This window comes from Gallus gallus, chromosome 1, assembly GCF_016699485.2.
Source record: "Gallus gallus isolate bGalGal1 chromosome 1, bGalGal1.mat.broiler.GRCg7b, whole genome shotgun sequence".
NCBI classification, from domain to species: Eukaryota; Metazoa; Chordata; class Aves; order Galliformes; family Phasianidae; genus Gallus; species Gallus gallus.
Window position 1 is genome coordinate 22,915,316 of NC_052532.1, and position 24,087 is coordinate 22,939,402.

Below are 24,087 nucleotides of genomic sequence, written 5' to 3' on the forward strand. Positions count from 1 at the left end.
ACATTATTTGCATTGCAGAACTTACATTGATTTGGAATATTAAGTATAAACAAGGAATGAGTGGCATTTATTCCAAAAGTACCATTCTGGGTAAACAGGAATAAACCATGGAAGATACAATTCAAGGATTGTGGAAATACACGGAAGAGAAAGGAAGAGTCAAAACATCTAAGAATGACTTAAAGCCTAAGGCATTAAATCTGCTTACCTAATTTGTTAGCAGGTTTCCAAGAGTTGTTAGCACTCCAGTAAGAAAGGAACAGAATGAGGCAAAGCAGATATTGAAATTCTCTCCAGCTGAAAATCCTTTTTTGACCTCATTTACCAGCCTTTATTTAGGCTGACCAAAATGCATATCAAAAAATTTCAGTAGTCTAAATCCTTTTATAGTTAGAAAATATTTTAATGTTGGAAAACATTAGAACACGAGGCCACGATTGAGTAATAAGAAAAAAGTAATCTAAGCAAGAGAAAAAAAAATCCTTCTTCCAATTGGGGATATTATAGATTTCATAGATGGATTAGGAGACATGACCATTGCCTGAACTCTGTAGTCTCATTGAGCTGATCTATTGGATCATTCAGCAGACAAAAATGAAAAGTAAAAACAAAGCTATGAATGGGTTCACATTTTTAATTTACATAGTATTGAATGTGGAGACAGAAGTGGGTATGTTTTAAGTCCTATTTAAGTCCTAGCTGATAAAATTTAAAATAACAGAAGATGCTTCTCTGAGCTATTTATAACATAATAGGAAATATTGTAGAATATCTGCAGGCATTTTCCTTCTTATATACATATAAAACTTAAATATCAGACTTTTTTTGTCTAGGAAGATGACAAGCTCATCAGAGACCATTAAATATTTTTCATAGTTGAGAAAGTGCAAGTAATGCTTTTTGCCTTTTGTTTTTGTTGTTTGTTTTTTTTTTTTTCTGTATTTGAGCCTGCGCTGCTGGTAGGCTGATACTGCTATAATGTATGTATTTTCCATGGTAGACTACTGAAGGGATCTGTTTTCATTAGTGCTTTGCTTGTGGGAGTTTGCTATTAATTTTTTTGATGCAAGCAGTGTACAGAGTTACATCTCAAAGTAAATGCTTATCATTCTCTCTTCCTTTTTTTCTAATCTTTAAGATACTGTTTCCCTTTTGGACGTCCTGAAGGAGCTTTAAAAGCCACGCTTTCATTACTTGAAAGGGTAAGTTGGACAATATATTTTAAGTTCTGCCTGAGTACTAAGCCTGCATTTTTCCTTTGCCTTCAGGCCAACTGAAAGCAGACTTGTTTCTTCTTTGGTATTCCACTACTGGTTATAGTTGTTTACTGGGAGGTTTGTTTTTTAATTCTAAGCATTTTCCACAGAAGCAAACAGCTGCTCTTTGTGGGACACATTTCTTGGACTCTCACTTCAAGCCACTATAGTTAGAGCTTCTGTATAATTTAATGATTACCCAGCATTACACCTAAAGTAATACAAGTCAAATCTACTGCCCCTCTTTCCTGCTCTCTATAGCTTCCCTGCCACTGTTGTTGTTGATATTGATATAAACATTAAAAAGCATCTGTATAATCAAAATAATCATCTATGGATGTAATAGAGATGTTGGTGGCCCTGCCTGTGGCAGGGGGGTTGGAGATTGGTGATCCTTGCGGTCCCTTCCAACCTAGGCCATTCTGTTATTCTGTGATTCTGTGAATGTGTAGACTGAGTTAATTTGAGAAGGAAATGCTATGTGTACTGAAACTGTTGTGAATAGCTGTAAATGTAAAACTTCACACAGCAAATCTTCTACTGACTGGAAGGATGAAATGCAATGGTAAAATCATCTGTCTTCTATGAGGAAAGAAAATTTAAAATTCCAGCAGATATAGATAATATCATAGAATCCTTAGAGTTGGAAGAGACCTTTAAGGGTCATCTAGGCCAACTCCCCTGCAATGAACAGGGACACCACAGCCAGATTAGGTTGCTCACAGCCTGGTCCAGCCTTGCCTTGAAAGTCTCCAGGGATGGCATATCTACCACATCTCTGGGCAGCCTGTTCCAGTGCCTCACCACCCTCACTTTTCAAAGACTTCTCACTTTCAAAGACTTTCCAAAGACCTAAATCTACCCTCTTTGAGCTTGAAACCGTTTCTTCTTCTGTCACCACAGACTCTGCTAAAGAGTCTGTCCCCTTCTTTCCTGTAGCTCCCCTTTAGATACTGAAAGGCCACTATCAGGTCACCTTGCAGACTTCTCCAGGCTGAACAGCCCCAGCTTTTTCAGCCCATCCTCTTAGGAGAGGTGTTCCATCCCTTGGATCCATTTTTAAGAAGAAGCACTTTTAAGAGGATGCATATTGTCTTTAATTTGATTGTTAATTAAAATATTTATGCTAAATGTTGTTTACCCCTCTACCTGTTGAAAGTTAATGAGATAAAAGTTAAAATAAAAATACAAGGGAATTATTAACAACTGTTTTTTGGTTTGTTTGTTTTTGTTTTGTTTTGTTTTTGGACAATCACTTGTTATGTTAGTAGCCCAGAGTATATAGAAAGAGTATATGGAATTTTATCTGCACAGAGGTATGTATTCTCACTTTACCTCACTTGCAACAGGTGTTCTGTTTTATCAGAGTTCTATACTTGAAAAAAATCAACAGGCCTAAAAAACTGAAAGCTTTAAGAAAAGCTTTATATGATCTGTTATTTCACTTGTCTGTGATAAAACATTTCACCAGAAATTCAAGATTTTCCCTGCCTGTTATAGCTAACTTTTTTTCACAACAAAGACATGCTGAATTTGAATGCTTCAGAAAGGAAGGAAAGCAGTCAGCATTCACTACTTCTGATGGTATTCACAGTTCTTTATTCTTTTTCTTCTTCTTTACACTGTTGAAAAAAATCAATGGATTTGCAATGGTGGACATTTTTCCATAAGTTAGAACCAAGTAAATTTCCACATTCATGCATTTAGTGGATACCATGATCCAAACCATCCAGGGAACACTCTCATTACACTGTTCATGGTGTCATCCAAAGGATGACTGACTGACATGCTTCAAGATGCCGAACTGTAGAGGTAGGCTTGTATAGTACATAAATACCATACAGGCAGTCAAACAGGATTGAAGAGAAATCTTCAAAAGCAAATACCTAGTTCCACCAGCTGAAATAGTTCCTTTTTGATTTCTGCCTTTAACAATTATCAACTCTGAAGTAACATTATGATACTTTTATCCTTTTCCCATGGGTTTTGAGTAATGAGTGTAACCAAGTGGTGTAATCGTCTCTGGCACAGGTTTTAATGAAAGACATTGCCACTCCCATACCAGCAGAAGAGGTGAAGAAAGTGGTCAGAAAATGTCTGGAGAAGGCTGCCTTGATCAATTACACTCGACTTACAGAATATGCCAAAATAGAAGGTTAGTACAGCAATCAATTGCCAAAGTGGCTGTAAAAGCCAACAATGCCTATTAACTGAATATTCTGTGAGCAGCCTTTTCCCTTTCCTGAACAAACCCTTTCCACAGCAAGGGGAAATGTCTCATTAAAATCTCAGCTGGTGAACTACAGAGCTTTTTCCTATTCATTGCTTTAATATGCCTCCTGGGACCCTGTTTGAATGGAAGACCAGGACTTCTTAATTTAAGTTGCCCTTTGTTCTCACTTTTGAGTTTTCCATAAATCTAAAAGGTTGTTTATGGATTATTTTTTATTTCCCTATTTCTAGCAATTAAACTACTGACAGGAAATTCTTTCCTTATCAACAGTAACAGTACATTGAAACTTGAAAACTGTGGATATAGTTGTCTTTCTGATGTATTTATAAGGCAGACAGATAAGTGTTACTTATTTTTGTCATTGTGTTGTCAGGTGTATGATAATAATCTGATATTTAAAACCTTAATTTCATCCTGATTTACTGAATGAACTACATTAGTATTTTTTCTGGAATTTGCATGTGTTCTGGAACTTGCATGTGTTCTGGAACACATTACAGTGAAATTAAATTATGATTTTTCTCAAAAAAATAGCTAGGATGCACAGAACCATTTGAATATTGTACATAAGTAAGTAAACCTTATGGAGAACAAAATGGAAGTCATAATAGTGAAATGCTTCGTTAAGATCTGCTCCATAAAGCACAGAAAGTTACATCTGTGCAAATATATTCAGGAGTAGAAAACGATGTGTTTGCATCTATTTCTTTGGAGACGTTGTCAATTAATAGGAAAATAAATAAAAGATTTTAATAAAAAATCTATTTGTTACGAATAGTAAGTTTTTACTCATAGCATGTATTTCTAGAAATACACTAGAACAAATAGAGTTATCTTAATAGCAAAATGAAGCCTCATATGTTTTGCAGTACTCTAAAGTCAACTTTCTTTCCTTTTTCCATTTCTGTTTAAATTCTCTGAAAAACATGAGTTAACCAATCTCATAAATGATTAACAAAAAACCTACCTCATCACTATAGCAACCTGTATTATATCATGGGAGTAACAACATGAAACCATTTTAGTAACCAGTTCACCATAATTAATTATGATATCATGTTGTGTTAAAAAAAGGAGGGTGAATATTAAATCTATTCTAGAAGATGAAAAACCGAAAATATGATTTCTCTTATTTTTGTCTTTCCTTATTTATAATGGATTTTTTGGGGGCTCAATATTTGTCTCTTAGTAAACCTGTTGAAATAATGGGTAAGAAAATGAAAATATTTTGTGAGATGACAAAAGTTTGCAAAAGATATCTTAACTCTCTGACACTAAACTGGATTGGGAAAGTTTTGTTTGTTTGTTTGTTTGTTGTTGTTGTTTTTTTTACCATGAAGTAAATACATCTTTCTTCAGGATTTTTAACTAGGTCCTAGAGAATGCTACCGAGCCCCTGCAAGTAGCAAATTCTGCCCTTTTAAATATACATACTGTTAATACGGCAGTAAGCTGCAGTGTCACATAAGTCCATTCCATGGCTTATTTCTTTTGGATAAAACTAGGTTTCTGCACGTATATTTATACTCATGTTAGCCCAAAATACGATAGATAATTGCATATAGAAGTGTAGTACATCAAGGAGAAAAGTGTAAAGTACTTTTTCTGAGAATAAAATAGAGTAGAAAGTGAAGGACTCTAAAACCATAACATGAGAAAAATAAACACCTTCATCTTCAGTAGCATTTATATTTTCCTATACTGAATTTATAATAAGCATCTTACATTTTTACCAGTATAAATGTAATAGCTTTCATTCTGTCATTTAGGTCTATGGGAGAATTGCTGCACCCTAGGCACTGAAATGTTCTTCTCTTGCAAGTAATTCATGTTTGCATTTGCATTAATTGCTTACTCCTCAAATTGCATTTTAAGAGCTAAAAAAGAGTGAAGACAATGCATTGTGTGAGCATCTCTGCCACAGTTAGGACTGTCACTGTTATACTCAGAATTCTCAGAAGATTTTAACTCCTTATTTGTTATTTATTCTATTGTCATAAAATTAAAACAGTTTCATTTCTGCAATAATGTATTTTTTTTCCCTCTTTCTTTTTTGGTTTTCTTTGTTTTTTAAATTTGTTTGTTTTATACTTAGCAACAGCAGAAAAGGACTCAGGTGATTACTATTGGTGTGCATGTCTGCATGTGATTTAGTCTGTTGCATCTGTTGTTTTTTCATTCTGTTGATTTCAACAGTACCATGATACTGACCAGACCATGTGCAAGTCTTAAAATTACTTTTTATATAGTGTAGTACAGTCCATGTGTTCATCATTTACACTGTTATTTAACTATTTCATGCATATTTATTAGTAATTTAGGTGATTTTATTAACCTCTATCTTTTGGAATGTTGAAAAATTTAGGTTCTGTGAAAGGTGGAACTAAGTGTTGCTGAAAAGTTTGGCTCTTAAATCCAAAATGAAGGACTTTATATGAGAACTCATTTCACAAGGCTTGTTTTACATCTTTCTGATATGATTCTGTTTCACGATATGTTTATTTTTCTAGTTACGGATGAGGTTTGAGAGCATGTTAGTTCTGTGTGTTTCTGATTTCATGAGTCTGATATTGTTTGTAGTAATGTAGAGAGTTTTTTGAGTGCTTTTATTCAAATAGTTAACAAAAAGATCAAAAAAGGGCATGATTGAAATATTGTCTCCATAAAGGCTGAGTAGAAATGGCTGTTCAGGTGTGTGGTCAAGTACAAGTGGCTGCATGGAAGTATGAGGGATTGCAAATATATATACAATTTAGAATAAAATAGAATGGAAATAATAGCTGCACACACTCTTTTGTTTTACCTTTTCTAAAGCCTGATGATAGTGCTTTTTGGGTTCCAACCACAGCTATTGGAAGGACTATTGAGTTGGTGGCATTCTCAGCATAAAATAATTTTCTGCCTGGAAAGACACACTGAGATGGTGACTTTAAAGCAGTTCAAAAGGTAGTTCAAAACAGAGCTCCTTGACAATGCGGGACCTGAAGTGAGAAAGGCAGTCCATTTCTTAGTTCTCCATTCTCTGTGAGAGGAGCACCTTCTGTAGCCAGTAACCAGGCGGAAAACACTATCAAATTATAAAGACTACATTTTCTAAAAGTCAGTATTCATACCTGAGGAGTCTGAAAATTCTGATGATTCCCAACACTTCCACTGATTTTCATTTAAAAAGTTTAAATACCATGGAAAACAGAAGTGTTCCAATCAGAGTTGTTAAAAAAAGGAAAAGGCAATGCAGTCACACAGGTGTTTCTGTCACTGCCTGTTAGAATGAGTACACAAGTATTAATACCAACTTTAGGTGTCTGACAACTAGGTGATCTCCTGATCCCCTCTGACCAACAGGGAAAGGACCTTTAAGCAGGTTCCTGAGCGCCTGGAGGCTCCTTCAGGAATGTCTCTGTGAAAAGATGTATTTCATGCTATCAAATACAAATACACCCTAAGAGAGGTTCTCTGCTAGGTAAGACACCTAAAGCTAGATAGTACAAATATTCCACTTACTACTTCAACTCATAGTTGTAGCCGTTGAATAAAATGTCTCTTCAAATGAGAAATGTAGAAAGTGTTGAATCTGTGAAAGGAAGAAACTCAATTTGGAGTTTGTCTTGGATGACATTTGTTCTCCAAAACCTCAGTTGTATGCTTTTATATAACATGTATCACCTCAAGTATAAATCTTTGTTTCCCTCACCCTTGCTATTCTTATTTTTTCTCAAGCTCGTTCTGTCAGAATCATAGACCATTAAGTACAGATGACATAAAGTTAGGGGCACAGGAAAAAAAAAAAAAGACTGTACCTGTCTTCAGTCATCTTACATTAGCTTTAAGCATGGTTTGAGAGGAACTATTGCTGTCTTCTTTAGATTCTTGGATAGGAAAGCTGTCCCTTAAGTGACCTGGCAAATGACAGTATTACAGAATGAAAGGGAAGAAAGCCTATGGCATACAATGAGTAAATGGAAATTCACTGTGTAAGTTAGGTGAAACTAGAGGTCTATCAGTTGTATTTATAATTTAATTGCTTAATTAAATTCTTCTTCTGACTAAAAATTTATCTGAAAATTAGTGAGACAACTCAAAAAATTAGTTTTATTGACAGAATAGCCTATTGCACAATAATTTAATGTCTCTTTGAACCCATTTATCTGATGTAAACGTTCAGTCTTAGGCATCATTCATATATTAGGCTGCCTAACAGAGCCAAATCCTGCTCCTATTGGTCTTGCAAGCTAAACTACAGATTTCAACATGAACTTGATGTACAGCATGCTTAGCCCTAGTATCATGTATAGCATTGTTGTGGAAAATAAGGAAAAACTATTTATTAATGATTATTATTTACAATTTAACTCATACACTGAACACTGTACAGAGAATCTTGAATTGTAGGAGTATCCTTGGTTGGGTAATACAGAGGTGAACATGCAAATTCTTCTTGTTGAGAGAGTCCTTTCTCGGCAGTGTGGTTGCCAGGTTCCCAGGTCTATTCCCCAAGTGCTTTCATTTTCACAGTCTCAATTGAACAAGACTCTGAATGCCTTCCCAGAAGACGGTGGTTACTTTCTTAATGGCAGACACAGTGGTGTAAGCAGCACTTGCATTGACAGGATTTGTTTGCAGCCAGAATGACATTTTATTTAGCACTGCCACATTGTAGAACAGCATTTTTCAATCAAAATTACATTTGCAATTTTGAAATTTATTGCAAAATTATACAAGGTTCAGCATGTCATTCCTCATGACGTGAACTGCCGAAATTCTCATGGAGTAGTAAATCTGTTCAGTCGGTATAATTGCCATTATGAGGAGAACAACAGCAAACCTTTGTCATTTTGAACTATGCCTAAGAACTCTCATATAATGCTCCTGTAGTTTGCAGCAAGGGCTTTTGATTTGTCAAGATGATGATCATGGCATCAATATATTAAAATCTCTTTTTAAATATGAACCATTTTTATTTCAGAACATGTTGCCTTTGTGACCTGGCTACCTGAAAGTACTTCTGAATCATTCTGTGTATGACAGGTTTCCCAGTCTTACTCAGTACTTAACTCTTCCAGTAAGTAATGCTGAGCATAGATTGGCCTGCTGAATTTTGAGGCCAGAGCTAAAATGCATTCTTCAGATGAGTTCTGTAGAGCTCCCAATGAATAGCTTAGAGAAATTTGCATGCCTCCCTCAGCAAAATTCTTGCCTTCATAAAGGGAAACTCATAAATGAAATGATAACATACATAAATCCATTTAAAAATCATGGTAATAAAGTGCTTTATTTTTTCCTTATCAGAAACAATTTTTCGCCATTTACACTTATTAGAAATCTGAATGAATAAGTTAAAATGGACACTCTGAGTGCTGTTGCTATTTCCAAAAACAAGTGGGAGAACCTCACATGTAAACAAATTTTTCAGTAGAAGAGCATTACATTTCTGTAGAGTAAAAAATGGCCTTGGTTAAGGATAAATGTAGTAAATGGCTGTGAAGCAAACTGGTCAGTATCTGTCATTGTTGATAGATATTCACTTTGGAGGTGATAGACAGATTGCAAATATTTGAATTATAAGGTAATTTTCTTTAAATTCATTATTTTTAAAAGTCTGGGATCATTGAATATACTGGGCTTTTTCTGCCAATCAGTTTTAATAACAGAAATGATAATAAATTTTATTTAAATCCAGGCAAATAGTTACTGTGTAGTGCGCAGTTGCTCAAAGACAAATCACAGTTGTCATCTCAGTATTGCTTTCTCTGCCAAAGACTGAATAACTGTTAACTCCATACAATAGAGGGTCAGGAGCAACACTGCAGTTGTTTTTTTTTTTAAAGGACATAATTCATTAACATACTCATTACATACTACCCTTCCTTTTGAAACTCGTATGTAAATGCCCCCAAAGCTCAGGAGGATCTTTCTGACTTAAAAAGAAGAACACTACAAACATTATTGAAACTGAGAAGGCAAGTGGAGAGAGTCGTTGTACCTGGAGAGGACTTGATTAAAGCTCTCCATGCATGTTCATTTCACTGAATAAACAAAAATGAGTGACTTGCGCAGCTGCATAGCACCTTCTTGGTCTCTGTTGTACAACTACACAGAAACAAGAGGATACATCCCTGTATCCTCTGAAATCAATCCCCGATTTCAATTTTGGAACAGAGGTCTGGAAAGGAACCTGCAGTTAACTTCCTGATACCTCCTTCATCAGCGTACCCAAATCCTGGCTTAACAGCTGGACTGAGCCATTCTTTCTTTGTGCCATTTTTCTTCCCATTTTCTACTTCCTGCTTCAAGCATGGGAAGACCATTTCAAGACCTGCTTGCTCTGTAGGCTAGGAATCACCTTACAGTCATGTCATTTCCTGTTTTTCAACACAGTACCTCCCTCCTTTATCTTAGATAGCTTTTTCATTTGCATCTTCAGTCCCGCCTTGCCCTATGATGTATTTTAGACATTTTTTACACTTACAAAACCTACTTTTTAATAAACTTTCCTTACCTTGTCTCAGAAGTTTAGTCTCTTGTTTTTCATTCCCACCTTGAAAGACTTTCTCTATTAACATTTGAACCTTCTTGAACATTGATGACCGTATCATCTCCATGAAATGCCTTGCACGGTAGCAGTACTACTTCCCAATCTATAATGCTCAGTGCAGTGCCCGTGGCCTGTCCTGGGATGCAGAGAGCTGCTGGAGCGCCTCCTGCCCTCCTCCTGCCCTGAGCTCGGTGCTCTCAGGGCCGCTGCTCTCTCATTTCTCCCCCCTCTCCCAGCTGTGCAGCAGTTGTTCTCTGGCAGCAGCAAGGCCCTGTTGGAGCAGCTGGAGCTGCTCTGCTCCGACACGGGGCACCGCAGGGCTCTGCTCACAGGCCACCCCACAGCCCCTGCTACCATCACCTTGCTGCATAAGCCCAGTATAACCAGAAGTGCTTAATGTAGTATGTTTGACAAATACTGGTCTTTTCCCATCCACATCATGCTTGTGGCACACTGCTGTTCCTTGAAAAATTAATACAACCAAGTCTTTGATCATTTCCAAGTGCTGGATTATAGCAAATGTTTATTGCTGTTCATGTTAAGTCCATTGCTCTCCCTCTTAAAGTTGGCCTTAACCATTCTTCTCTAATTCTTCTATTACTGCATTATGACACTGCTCTTTATTGCCAGTGTTTTACAACACTGTTATCAGTGCACTCAAAGTATTTATTCTCAAGTCATTGGTAAAAATACTAAAGAAGGTCAGCCCTACAATGGATTCTCAAGGAATTCTTGAAACCTTTCTTTCCTCCTTCTCAACATTAACCATAGCCTTTCTCTTTAGGTATCTTCTTTGTCTAACATGCAGTTTCTTTTTTAATCCTCATTTTCTTCAGCTTAACTGATAGTTTTCCCATGAGGCACAGTATCAAATGTTTTAGTAAAGTCAGACTAGATGAGATCTACTGAATTTATTTTCTAAGAAAATATCCTATCAGGCAAAGCCGCTGCATGAATCTAGTGCAAACTACATGTACGAATTTGTTACATTTTATTCTGCTTTATGTCCTCAATTTGTAATTTTGTCAAAATTAGTTTTAAAGTTAATTGCTAGCATCACTTTTCCTGCCTCTTTACCTACACGCATTAGATTTGCTACTGACATCTTTCACTAACCCTGTAAAGTTTAGACTCTAAAATTTATTAGATTTATGAAATCTAGGTCTGCATTTTCAAGTACCAGTTCTTTCTTCTACTAGGATGTCAACTATTCAACTCTCTTCATTCATGGAGCTCTTCAGTTCTCATGTTTGTTATCTCTGAGTTTTAATCCACGGGAACAGAAAGTGCTGAGAACATTAGTTCTTTATGCCTTTAAAAAAAAGTTACAAGTTAGAAGCCAGGAAGGGAAGAAAGTGCTGGTATCTATGTTGTGAAAACCAGAATACAAAGCATCATAAGTTAGATCGCAAATTGAAAAATCAGATTTCTTTTCATCCTTGAATTTTTTGTTTGGCTTTTACTTCTTCAGATTTCATGTTTCAAGGTTTTTCCAGCTTCACATGAGTCAGTAGATTCCCTGTTCCAAAAAGAAATCTGATTGTCCCATGACAGTAGTTCCATTGAATACTTCGATAGATTTGAAAAAAGATGGAAACATTGCAATGTCACCCACTTTGTAAAATGATAGATTATATATTAGGAGATGTAAATTCTAACTTTCTGTAAATCTCATAATCTTTCTGTACATGCTGGGAGTAATATTAATTATTTTTTCAAACTGTTTTGTCTCGAGAACTTAAAATCCTATTTAATTCTTAGAATTATGGAAAGACCAGTTTCAGCTTCACAATTAAAGCTAAATTCCATTATTTGTATAGGGCTAGATTTATTTTTTTTTTAATCAGAAAAATATAGCCTGTTCTCCCAGATGTCCACTCTACTTTTTCACTGCAGAATTAATTCCATGAGCATTTGCAAGAAAATCCATTGTGGTCACATCTAAATTATTTGTGGATGGATTATCCCAGTTGCAGATTAACTCTGGAGTCAGTTCAGGTCTACTAGCATATATTAGCTCCAGTTTATTGACATTTGTACTGCTTTTGCTACAAGCAGTATTGCTGGCTTTGCATGTTGAAAAGTCTGAATTAGCTGACCCTACTGGAGCTGAGTTGGCTCCATACAGCACAGATCATGCTGCATCCCATCCTGATGATCAGTGTCACAGTGGTTCTGCTGGTACAGCTCAGTTGTTCAGACCGATTATTTGTCATGGCTCTTGGCTCAACAGCTAAGCAAGAATGGAACCTGAATGGATGGAGAACTTTGAATGGATGGAGCTTTATAAGGCATACAATTTACTACTGTCGAACAGTCATTTACAAAAGCAGTAACATACTGCAAATTCACTTAAGTAGGCATTAAGAAGAGGTTAATTGAGAGACCTCAGAAACTAGACATTACTACTATATCATCAGAGTTCTAGGAAGGGTTTCAGGGAGTTGCTCTGGATATTTCGTATTTTCATCCTTGGTTGGGAAGAGATGTAAAATCTTTGCTTAAGTTTGTACAGATGATGCAAAAGACCTGTGCAAATTAATGTCAGCAAAATGATGATGTCATCTAGGCTGTTTGGTAACCTCAAGTCTTTCAGTCCAGATATGTTTTAATATATATAATTCAAAGTTAAATTCTGTAAAATAATAATGCTAGCATATAAAGGAATGCAGGACATACAGAATATGATATTGTTTCTGATATACATTCATTCTGCAGTGGTTTTGGGTAGAAGCAGACAAGCAGGTTTTCAGGAGATCCCAGTATCCAGATATGGCAAAACAGGGCAGCATGTGTGAAGTTGTGAGGACATCTGGCAGAGCTTAGTATTTGAGTCATCCTCTAGTCAACATTGTACAATCTGTTACAAAATAGAGCTAAAAATATTTTTAAGGCTGAAGAAAGAGTATAGTTGAAGGACTCTTGTCAGTTCCGATCTTTAAAGAAAATTGATTTATTTCAGAGTGCAGAATACCTTCACAGAGGGAAAAACAAACAGGAAGGGAAGTATTCCTTCACTTGGTAGAAAAAGATATAGAAGACCAAAGGGCCAAAGCCAAGAAAATGCTCATGAGAAATTAAGCACATGCATTTAATAGTGATGGCGGTTATGTGCAGGTGTTGGAGAACAAACAAAGAAATGAGTTTCACATTTGTCTTCAAAGATATAGTATTTTCTGGAAAGCAGGCATAAGTTAGGTGTTAGACAAACTAATGTTTTTGGGTCCAGTAAAGGAGGAACTGGGAGAAGTTCTTTGACCTGTATAAAATAGGAGCTCCAAGCAGAAGATCTGACGTTCCCTTCTCACCTTAGTCTCCATCCATCCATGAAGCACTCACCTTTTCATTTCAATAGCTTTTTAGTCAGTTAACTTAGCTCATTTAACAATATTTTCTTGGTACATGTGTGACTCACTGATAGGGTGTACTTGAGAAAGCATCCATTATTTGCAAAGCCTGTCTTGCTTTTTCATTTTGACAGAATGTGAAGCTGAAAACAGATGATGGATGGCTTTTTCTGTTTATTTTCTAAAAGATGTCAAGCAGCATATTTACTGTCTCGACTCCTGCAGCAACTTGTTAGTCTGAGCAGTGTAAACATGTCTTAGCAACGCTTAGTAATTGTGGAGAGAAAGACATTATAAATATAATGAAAACTGACAGAACTGATTTCCATTCCTCTTATTCTTTTTTTTTTTTTTTAACACTTATAAAGACATGCACAGTATTTAGTTTTAAAAAAAAAGTTAATATTTCATATTTTTTCTTCCAAATGAATGAACACCCATGTAAATGATAATTATTTTGTCTGTAAGCCCGTACTAGATTTTGGAAAGACAGAAGTCATTAGTTAGAGAAAAAGACTAACTGACATAGTTAGTAACTTACAGATGGAAAAAAGAAGTTTTAGATGAAGTGAAATGTGGAAAGGAAATACTGTACAAATGAAATTGCCTTTATTGATTTACTCTGTGAAAAAGTAAACAAAAAAAAATAAGATTTTTGCAAGGATGCAAAGTGAGGGCAGTTATCTACTCTGTTTCCTTAACTAAATCTGATGATTGAAATAAAATGATTTTTAAAAATATTGAAAGCTGTATAAAGCATCAAGAGTAATTTGCATGTTTTTAGCAAGTAGAATATAGTTTCCATATACACTGAGAATTTCGTGCAAATGTAAGACTTATAATTCAGGGAGCTTTATTTCTCCCGCATTTTTAGGCATTCCTGCCATGAAACATCGCTTAGAAATTTGTTATATATACATGAAAAGGAACCTCTTCCTTCTCAACACACTGATCCTATTGAAAAATTACTCCTGACATTAGTCCCATAATGATTGGAATCCCTGCAATTTCTGGCTTGATTAACTTGTGATGACTGATTTATTTTTATGCCAACATCATCTTTGACCATAAATGGGTCTTCTCCTTTCACAGCGTTTATCAATCTGATGCTGATCAATCTGACCCCTGATCCCCTCTCTCTTCTTTCATTTGATTAGAATTCTTATGCATTTAAAACAAACCAATGAACCAACAAACCAAAAAGTTGCCATTCCCACTTATCCTTTCAATGCCATTTCTGATTGAAATTCATAATTTCAACTCAGATGTTTTCTGAATTTCCCCAGTGCCTGCTCAGTGAAATTAATACTTCTGTGAGACCATGCTTCTTTTCCTCATGATCTTATCATAGGGATAGTTCAGGATAATCTTATGTTAGCTAGTAAATCTCTGATCTTTCCAGCAATATCTGATGACAATGATGTCTGTTCAGTAATCATTTTTAGGTTATATTGAGCTTATTCCAGGTGTGGAATAAGTAAACCTAGTCCAAAACAACAATGCAAAATCAGATTTGATATAATTATTAGAATTATTTTCTAATTTAGAGAAAATCTTTCCTTAGGATATAGTTGTTTTTTTTTTTTTTTTTTAATAATGTAGAGCTTGCTTAGTGTCATTACAAATTGATGCAATTATAAAAGCAATTATTTTGCTTACTTAGTGGTAAGATCTATGAAGAACAGGCTGAATCTTAAAAAAATGAGTTGCTTATACTGAAATCAGATTTACCACTGTGTGTTATTATCAGTGGTTTCTTCCTAAAACTCATTAACATCAGTGATACAGATACCAGTGTATCAGCCTTATGAATAGTATTTGCCATGTGTGAAGGGAGAAGACGACACTGACCACTGTAAATGGCAGTTTCTGTCCAGGATGAAACACGGAAACAAGTTTAAGACTGAATCCAATAGTGGTCTTTATGTTGTAACCTGATAGCAGCTGGACCAATCCTTTCTAACGGTTATATTCATATAAACTGTTCTAGAGTATCAAATTTGTGAATTCAGTACAATATTAACACCTTGATCTTGACATGGTGAATGTAGTTTTGTGTCCTGATATGTGCCGTGTGATTAGTCCACATTTATAACTCTTCAGTTAGATTATGGGTTTGGAAATCTTACTGTATGAATAGGTCTGCTTTTATGGTGTATTTCAGTGAGATTTGAAGTTTGTTTTTAGTTACTTCAGTAACTAAATTGTTTGGTTTGTTATTGGCACTAGGATAATTTGTTGTTATAGTCACCTTTAAGTGAATGTTTGCTGGAGATTCTAATCCAGTGTTTCTGGATTTAAATTAAAGCTCCGTTTCATGAAGATGCTATGCATCAGCATGTTAGCCTTGAAGAACTGGACAAGGTCACTTGCCTTTCAGATGTCTGAAAAGTTGTTTTGACTTGCTAGAAATGTTAAATGTATAAACATATTTAGTGCATGCAGTTTGATTCTTACTGACAGCTAGGAGATCGTGTAGGTTTTTTAATTAATCTGATAATGTTCTGTGTCATTATGGATGCATAAGGTAGGAAGGAAAGAAACACCAGCAGAAATGTTTGCATGTAAGTGTGTGGTTCACTACTCGTGACTATACTGTATGTCATCATTGTCATCTTATGGCTATGGTCTGGGACAGGAACTTTGTGAACAGCCTCACATACATAATACTGAAATTCTTTCAAGGGATAAAAAATACGTAGCTGGAAAAATTACCCTCAATAATTCAGCTATGCTTGTAAAAGATTCAGTTCTTCTCTTCTTGTCTCTCATGGCTATGCCTGGAATGTAGTCCTGTGTCTGTTTCTTATTTTAAAGTGAAGTGATTTAATTGCTTAGTACGATTTTTAGTTACATTTGTTTTGGCTTTGTTGTTTGCTTTTTTTCTTTTTTCTTTTTCTTTTTCTTTTTTTTTTTTTTTGAAATCTACTGTGTAGAATGAATGCTCCTAATGTCATTTGTAACTTTTGCATCTGCCTTTATTTTCTGTTGTGAATATGTTTTTAGTAGGTTTATGTCAATTCTGTTATAACATCTTTATGTTATTGTGCTATTTTTTATTATGATACTGAATAGATTCAATCCTATTAGTGAACAGCACGTAGCAGGGTAGAGAAATTGTTTGAATAATAGGGAGTTATTTGAATAATCATTGTTTTGCACTTTCCTTATTTTTAAATATGCCCAAAATGAGGTGTCTTATTTAGATAAAACATATTTGAAAATTTTGACTGCTGCAAAATGCATGAATGCTGAGGACGGTAATGAGTCATCTAGTGAGAATGGTATTGTACCGACATTACAATAACAGAAAAGATCTCGAGTGCCTGCTGTCTTTCTATCTCTGACCTTGAAGAGAATTAGAACTTGCTTGTTGCAGAAGTTGTGCAACTAATACATTGGTGCACCTGTTAGTTCTCACATATCAAATTAGATAATGTTTATAATGATCACTGATTCTTTTGTGAAATAAATATTTTCTCTTTCAAGTGATCTGGGCATTCAGCAGCTTTTACATATGTTAAATGATCATTCCCAACATGTGAAATTGCTTATACTTCAGAAAATTATAACTTCCGTTCTGACAACATTTCCCTTGCTGTAGAGAAACATATTTATTTCAAACTAAAGCAATGTTGTTTTGCGTTTTTGTATTCATGTAGAGGCCATGAACCAAGCCACGCCTGCTAGAAAACTGGAAGAGGTTCTTCACCTCGCAGAGCTCTGTATCGAAGTACTGCAGCAAAATGAAGAACATCATTCAGAGGTGAGGCTGTAACTGTAGAGAATGGTTTGTTCCTACATTCTTTCTGCCCTGATGCGAAGCAATTCTGTCAAGAAACATTTTAGCTTTACTTTCTGACATATGTTTAAGGCAGTTCACATTTACAGAGGAATAAGGGACTTGAAGCTTATGAAAAGTGAAGTGAAATACAACTCTACTTGAACCGCTTGAATGAACTGTAGGTATAGAAACAGAAATTAAAGAGCATAAAATACAGAAAACGTCTTTGTGCTGGAGGTTGTGAAATGGTATGGAAAACATTCATAGCCTTATGCAGTTGTTCCTTCCAACTTTTCACGTGTCACTCAAGATAGAAAGAAAATGTAGCTGAATGCTGGTTTCTATCATGCTGTTTAGGTTTTGATTTCAACATTAAAATTATGGTGGGTACAATTATCACGTTCCCGTTGCTTTTCTGTTGATTAGAAACTGCTTTTAAACTTGCTCTTTTCAAAATGGCATTTTTAAGTAGAAAAAAAAACTGAATAATTTTGTCTTTCTTACTATCAAGTCTTTTCCTTTGTGATACAGAAACCATAATATTTAGAAAATTTAGTATTACAGCACCTTTTATATCAACGTACTACAAAAATAAACTTGACCAGGTACCCATAATTGTATATATTATTAACACGTAATGAATAAATATAGTTTTCTAAGGTTCAGGAAATTGTTTTTAAAATGTTCTCAGAAAATCAATAAATATTTTTGAGGAAAATATACAAAAAGATAAACATGATTTAGTATATATAGTTTGAAATATGATCATTCAAAACATCTGGTTTTATATCACACTACCAAATCTAGTTTTTAGCCTACATCTGTCATGTGTGAACTTGTTAGAGATATTTTATCTTACACTGAAGAAACAGCTGTTTCAATGATTTGAAATTAATTCCCTGGAGATCCCATTCTACACTACTGTTGCCACTGCGCTACTCTGTAATGATTACTTAATAAAAATGTATATATTGTTGTCTTTGTTTTTTGAGACAAATTCTGCTTTAATGTAAGAATATTATAATTCTATGGAAAAGAGCACAAAGGAAACAAATGAAATGATATATGTGTGATTAAACATCTCTGTTCAAAGATCACCATTCACATTACTAACTTGCATTCAGGGATGTGGTATTTTCTAGAAGGGCAAGTATATTGCATGTACCTTCAGAAAAATCAATTCAGCAGAAGTTGTCAATCTATGACAGTTTGAGAAGAACAAAGAGAATTTTGACATCATTTCCCCCTTCCTTGATTCATGTGGTATATGTTCAATTTTATGGAAATGTATAGAACATGAAGAATTTCAGTATTAGAATATGTATGGGAAATAGATCACAAAAATTATACACTCCCTACTCAAAACAGAAGAGTAAGTATGGTGACTTCACATTGTAATGTTAAGTAAATGTTCAGTGTTTTATGGTGCAGTTGATGAAAAGGATCAGAAATCTCTAAGATTCTCAAACTCTCTAAAAGTTTGCCACATTTTGTAATACTAGATTTTTTTTCTATTCACAACACTTCCAAATTTCTGGGATTCCCAAAGGGAAGAGAGGTATGTGACTCATTGATTCATTATTTTTAACCACTTAGAGCATGGAACTCTGCACTGAATGTGTAGCATGAATCGATCTGATGATTTCTGGTGTTGCATCGCTACATTTGTGTGTCATTCTATAATCTCAGCTCTTTAGTCTTCCTCTAATGATGTCAGTGCTATTGTTCTATAGAATGTGTGTCACCAATTGGTAATTGCCTTTCGCCTGTCTTCATATTATCCATAATGACTGAAGAACCATCTTAGCTGTGGTATTTGTTGTTCTGTTCTTCTTGCTGCCCACATAGTGATTAGAAGTTTTTGAGAGGGTCAGAATAATTTCTGTTTTGATTCAAAGAGTCATTTGCAAAGAGGAGGAAGATGGAAAAAGAATGTGTTGTTCTGCTCAGGTCTGGGGTTTTCTTTTTTTGCTTTGATGTTCTGGCAATATTTTTGAAAAGGAATTTTGATTGCCTGAAAGGGACACCTGATAAAGCCTATATGTAACTTTTCTTCTATTCTTATTTCTTTGCATTTGTTTATTTTCTAGAGTAATAATAATGCTTCCATTTAAACAGGATTTACTAATGAGAAACTTACTCCAGTTTGAAGAAAAAACTCCATTTCAAACTCTTGCCAAAATTTTTGGAGCCTCATCTGTTCTTTTCACTGTAATGCCAGTCAGTGTCCTTAAGTCCTGACACTGCAGCACACCAAGTGTCCTTCAGTAATGCTTCCAGCCTGCTAAGCATCTTTTTTTTAAACTATTTGCCACTACATCTTTTCCCCATTTAAGCAGCAGTTATCCACCTCATGTCAAGAAAGTCGAATCCATCAGGAAGTCCAAGATGCAAGAACATACCTGTAGAAGTTGTCTTTTATTTGATCCCTTTCCGGACTGATCAGATCATTCTGCATATCTGGGATTTGCATTTCAGAAATACAAGTGACATTATTAGAAGCTGTGGCAACTCAGCACTTGTGTAGCTCAAGCTATACATGTCCCAGATAGATAACTCAAAAATACTCATAATGAGGTATTCAAAACGGGGAGCATTAGTTTGAAAGACTTTTTCTTATCTAGTGTGTGTAGGCATTTCTGATCATTGTGTTTTCATTACCTCTGAACAAAACGCTCTCAACAGTGTGTGGTATTCATCCAATTTCATAAGCTTACTTCAACTTCATCTTTAATATATAGGTTCCTTTGCTTCAGTTTCAATACTGACCTTTCAATCCCTAGATTTAAATGACAGTTACAAGAGTTACATATCTGGCAGTTTTTAATGTAAAGCTGGCTTTACTTGATGACACACTATTTTTCACAAGTTTCATCTGTGAGCTAAGCTTACCTAAGAATCTTAATTGTTATCAATTTTGTAACAAGTTCTTAAGTTGCTGAAAATTAATAGAAACATTTGTGAATTTTTAGAGAAACATTTGATGAAGGGAAACAGTATGCTTTCCTCAGGAGAAGCTGACATATTTAAGACACAAATAGGAATTGAAAAATATTCTGTTTATTAAATACACTTAGACTTTGAGGAATAATGTTTCACATTCAATCCATGCCTTCTGGTAGCAAATAAGAGCAAAATGTACATACAGAAATTATTTGAAAAATAAACTGATCTGATAACACATAGTCCTTTGTTCTTTTCTTTCTCTTGGCATAAAGAGTTGCAGGATATATACTTCTTTTCAAATGGAGTTCTTGGCAAGTCTTGTGGTAGGAAAAGTTGCTTTTGATTCTTTTATATTTTTGTTCTGATTCTGTTGTCTTTCCCAGCATAATCTATTTGCTTTCATATACTATAGATGCAAAGGCTTACAAAATGTTTTAACATTTTTCACTAGGCCCTTTCATCCCCTCTGAATAAGACAGATGTGAAGTGACATATCCAAATGTATTTTGCCATAACTGCAATGCATCTTTTTGCTTTACAACTTGTGTTGGTAATTCTATTTTGTCACATTTGCAGGCATTCGCTTGGTGGCCAGAATTGTTGGCTGAGCATGCAGAGAAGTTTTTGTCTCTTTATTCTGTTGATATGGATTCAGCACTTGAGGCACAGCCACAGGACTCCTGGGACAGCTTCCCACTTTTCCAGCTGCTGAATAACTCCCTCAGAAATGATAGTAAGATCTTCAGGTTTTTGCTTACTGTGTGCATAAGATGTTTTTTTTTTAATCTTTCTATATAATTCTCAAAATAAGAGTGTCAGTGCCCTTGTTTATGATATATATTCTGGTGCTCCATTTCTTGGAAGTTAGGCATTTTCTTTCTATTCTTGCACCATTTGGTTCCTTATTCTGGCTACTATTCAATACAGCCAATTGCTTGGTTTTAAATCAGTGATGTACAAGCAGCATAATATGTATTTAATATCTCCTTCTAAGCTTTCGTATAAACTACTTTTGGACCAGTTTCTAGATTGTGAAAGTCTTGTAGGCATATCACAAATGAGGTTAGATATACACAGGAAATCAGTGTTATTTTCACTTTGGGCATTGTTGTATCATGATTTAAGCTGGTGATCAAGACTTGTTACCTTGCTTTAATTTGTCTTCAAAGAGCAAATCTTCAGAGTTTTTTTTAAAGCTTAGGAACATTTTGTGTGCAAGTGGTTTTAGTAACAGAACTAAGGAAGTGATCAGTGAAACCCAAGAAAATTGAATAGATACTATTTTGAAAACATCAAATTAAAACATCAAATTGCATCTTGTTAAAAAAAAAAAAATCCTAACATTTTAGGGTGCCATAAAGAAAAAATATATGTATTTGTGTTCATCTATATGTGTATTCACATTCAGTGTGTATTTTTTAAAAATGAGAGAATGGCCTGTTTTTTGTTTTTTGGTTTTTTTTAACTGTTTTGGAGATACAAATGGAAATTCAGTTATTGAAGTTATTCTGAAGTTTGAATCTTTTATTATTGTAAATACAAGCAATCAATTTTAACTTTTCCTGGAAAATCTATGTCATGTCTGTAAAAGTTCAGTAGCTTTCAAGAATTTTAGATCCACATATGGAAACCGTGACAGAAGGAATGGAAAATAGTATTCAAGAGCTTTTCACCAAGGTGACACGTTTCAATCTTTGTTGTTTCTCGTTGTATATTGTTACCTTTAGCTGCTAAGTCTTTATTGAAATATCTAGGTCACCTCAGTATAGTCCCTGTTGGCCGCAGCAGCATACTATGGAACGGAGCAAGTAGCAAACATTCACTGTAACAGTAGGTGACTACCCTCATGAAGGGAAAGGGCCAGGGCTACTAAACTAAAGCTGAACCTTAAACAGGATTGTTGAGAGTCACTGTTACTGCAGCACATTGAATGTGGTCAGGGCAGAGTGAGGGAACTTTAGCATCCAGTCTTAGATGTCTGTTTTCATGAAATACCTCTCCTTACTGTGACACATGGCAACATGTGAAATACCATATTCCAGATGATTTCCTTTTTGGCACATTGTCCTAGTGAAAGAAAATTACGATGTTTGGGAATTGTTGATCTGGGTACTTTTTTTGGACGAACTATACAAAATTGCTCTAGCGGTGGCCAATTTATGTTTGGTTTAGAAAGCTGCTCAGGTGTGTGTAGGGATCAATTCAATTGTGTGGCAGATCTCATAAAAGGGTCAGGCGCACATTACTTTAAATGGTTGTCTGATTCTCTGCATAAGATCTAAAATTCACATTCAACATCTGAAGCCTTTACCCAGGGAGCAGTGGGAATTAGATATTTAGGGGAAAAAAAGTGCATTAATGGGGAAAGAGCCGTTAGGAAATAGTAACCACAAGTAACCGTGTCTGGACTATTACCAACTACTGAAGTTGAAACTCATAAGATGAACTGCATCAAAGAGAAATATATGTCCTGCACACAAAGATTTCCTCAGACTAAGGGCCTACAAAGCTGCAAGTTCATGTCTCCTCTGTAGGCAGAATGTCTCTTCCAATGTTTTCAGCACCTTCATTAAGCTTCATAGGTGTTGGTACTGGATGCTATTCTCCCCATAAGCTACTTATTACTTGAATAAAACATGATTAGTGAACAAAGATACTGTCTTAAGCAGTGTATTTAATTCTATCTTGCAATAGGAATAAATTCAGAGTAGTTTATCTGTTCTTTGGAAACTTAGTATGTTGTAAGTGCTTGCTAGTATTTCCATATTCAGCTACATTTTAAAACAAAAGCAGCTTTTTTTTACATGGCCAACACTGGTGGTACCCTCCAATCATTCCAAGTTTCTGGGTAATAAAGCGGTTTCAACTGAAAGGTTCTAGATTCTCCTGGAATACAAAGTTTGAAGAAAAACTAGATGTTTTGAGTCTAATAGTTTATGGTCTTAGTCTGTGGGTTTGAAATAGCATTCTGGATCTCAGCAATTTAGATTTTTCTACTGATTTTTCTTTTCTTAAAAGATTACATGGATAATAATGCTAAATGATTCAATGAGCCTTGGGAAAGACATTTTATAGAAAATCAAGTAAATATTTTTTCATGTCAAAGCAATTATTAACAAGATTTTAAAACCTTAGCTGAAATGACTGCTATCTAAAATGTCACACCTGTATACCAATTTCAGTAATTCCCTAGAGGTAATAGATATAGTAAATGACAGTTTCTGGTAAGTGGAAACCATCTGGAAAATTATACTCTGTTTTTTTTCCATGTAACTGTTGGAAAGCAACCATAGAAATTAGTCACCTTTTAATCAGTGGGTATGTTAGCAAGTGGCAACTGACCATTCTACCAAGAACTGATTCCCAAGTGAAACATAACCACAGTGCTTATTCTTTAATTAACAGCCTTTTCACCTTGTAAGTACATTAAAGCCACTAGAAATAGCTCCCCATGCTTATATAATCAATTTTACAGTCTTCCAGAAGTGAAATAAATAATTCTGGCTGTACTCTAAGTGAAAACCTTTTCCTGGAAACTCACCTTCATAAAGATAGATTTAGAAAAAAATCTAAAAAGGGAAAAACTGGAATGTGGCCTCATGAGGATAAAAAGGCTAGTGTTAATAATTAACAAGGAGAGTGAAGTGGAGTAAATTAGCCATAATAGAGCCCACAGTGACTGGCAAAGTCACCTCTCATTATCAAAAAACTCATTAGGAAATGAAGAGGTGGAAATCCCACTGGGTTATTTTCACTCTTCAGCTATATCAGAGATTACTTTTCAGATTTCTTTCAAATGAAGAACTGTTAGGTCACCATATTGCATATTAAGTTAATCTTCAGTGAAATTTGGAGAACTGACACCTGCGTGTTATTCTATCTCAAGAGCTTTAAACGAGCTCAAAATATTCGATGCAGGAGTCAGTTTTCATGCAAACCTGACATGAGCAAACTCCTAACAATAAGGAAACAATCTAACATTTACA

General features: G+C 35.1%; 1 protein-coding gene across 27 annotated transcripts in view; it reads left to right on the forward strand.

Moving 5' to 3' along the window:
• CADPS2 (calcium dependent secretion activator 2) overlaps window positions 1–24,087 on the forward strand; it is a 301,879-nt gene that overhangs the window by 219,007 nt on the left and 58,785 nt on the right. For 11 of the 27 annotated variants that reach the window (XM_040649118.2, XM_040649128.2, XM_040649125.2 and 8 more), the window contains 6 exons: window positions 1,139–1,202; window positions 3,288–3,411; window positions 5,585–5,605; window positions 17,034–17,137; window positions 18,705–18,713; window positions 20,678–20,834. In XM_040649118.2, the coding sequence (XP_040505052.1) occupies window positions 1,139–1,202; window positions 3,288–3,411; window positions 5,585–5,605; window positions 17,034–17,137; window positions 18,705–18,713; window positions 20,678–20,834 (479 nt within the window). The remainder of the gene's footprint in view (window positions 1–1,138; window positions 1,203–3,287; window positions 3,412–5,584; window positions 5,606–17,033; window positions 17,138–18,704; window positions 18,714–20,677; window positions 20,835–24,087) is intronic. The other 16 variants (XM_040649147.2, XM_040649155.2, XM_040649202.2 and 13 more) reach the window with 3 other exon arrangements.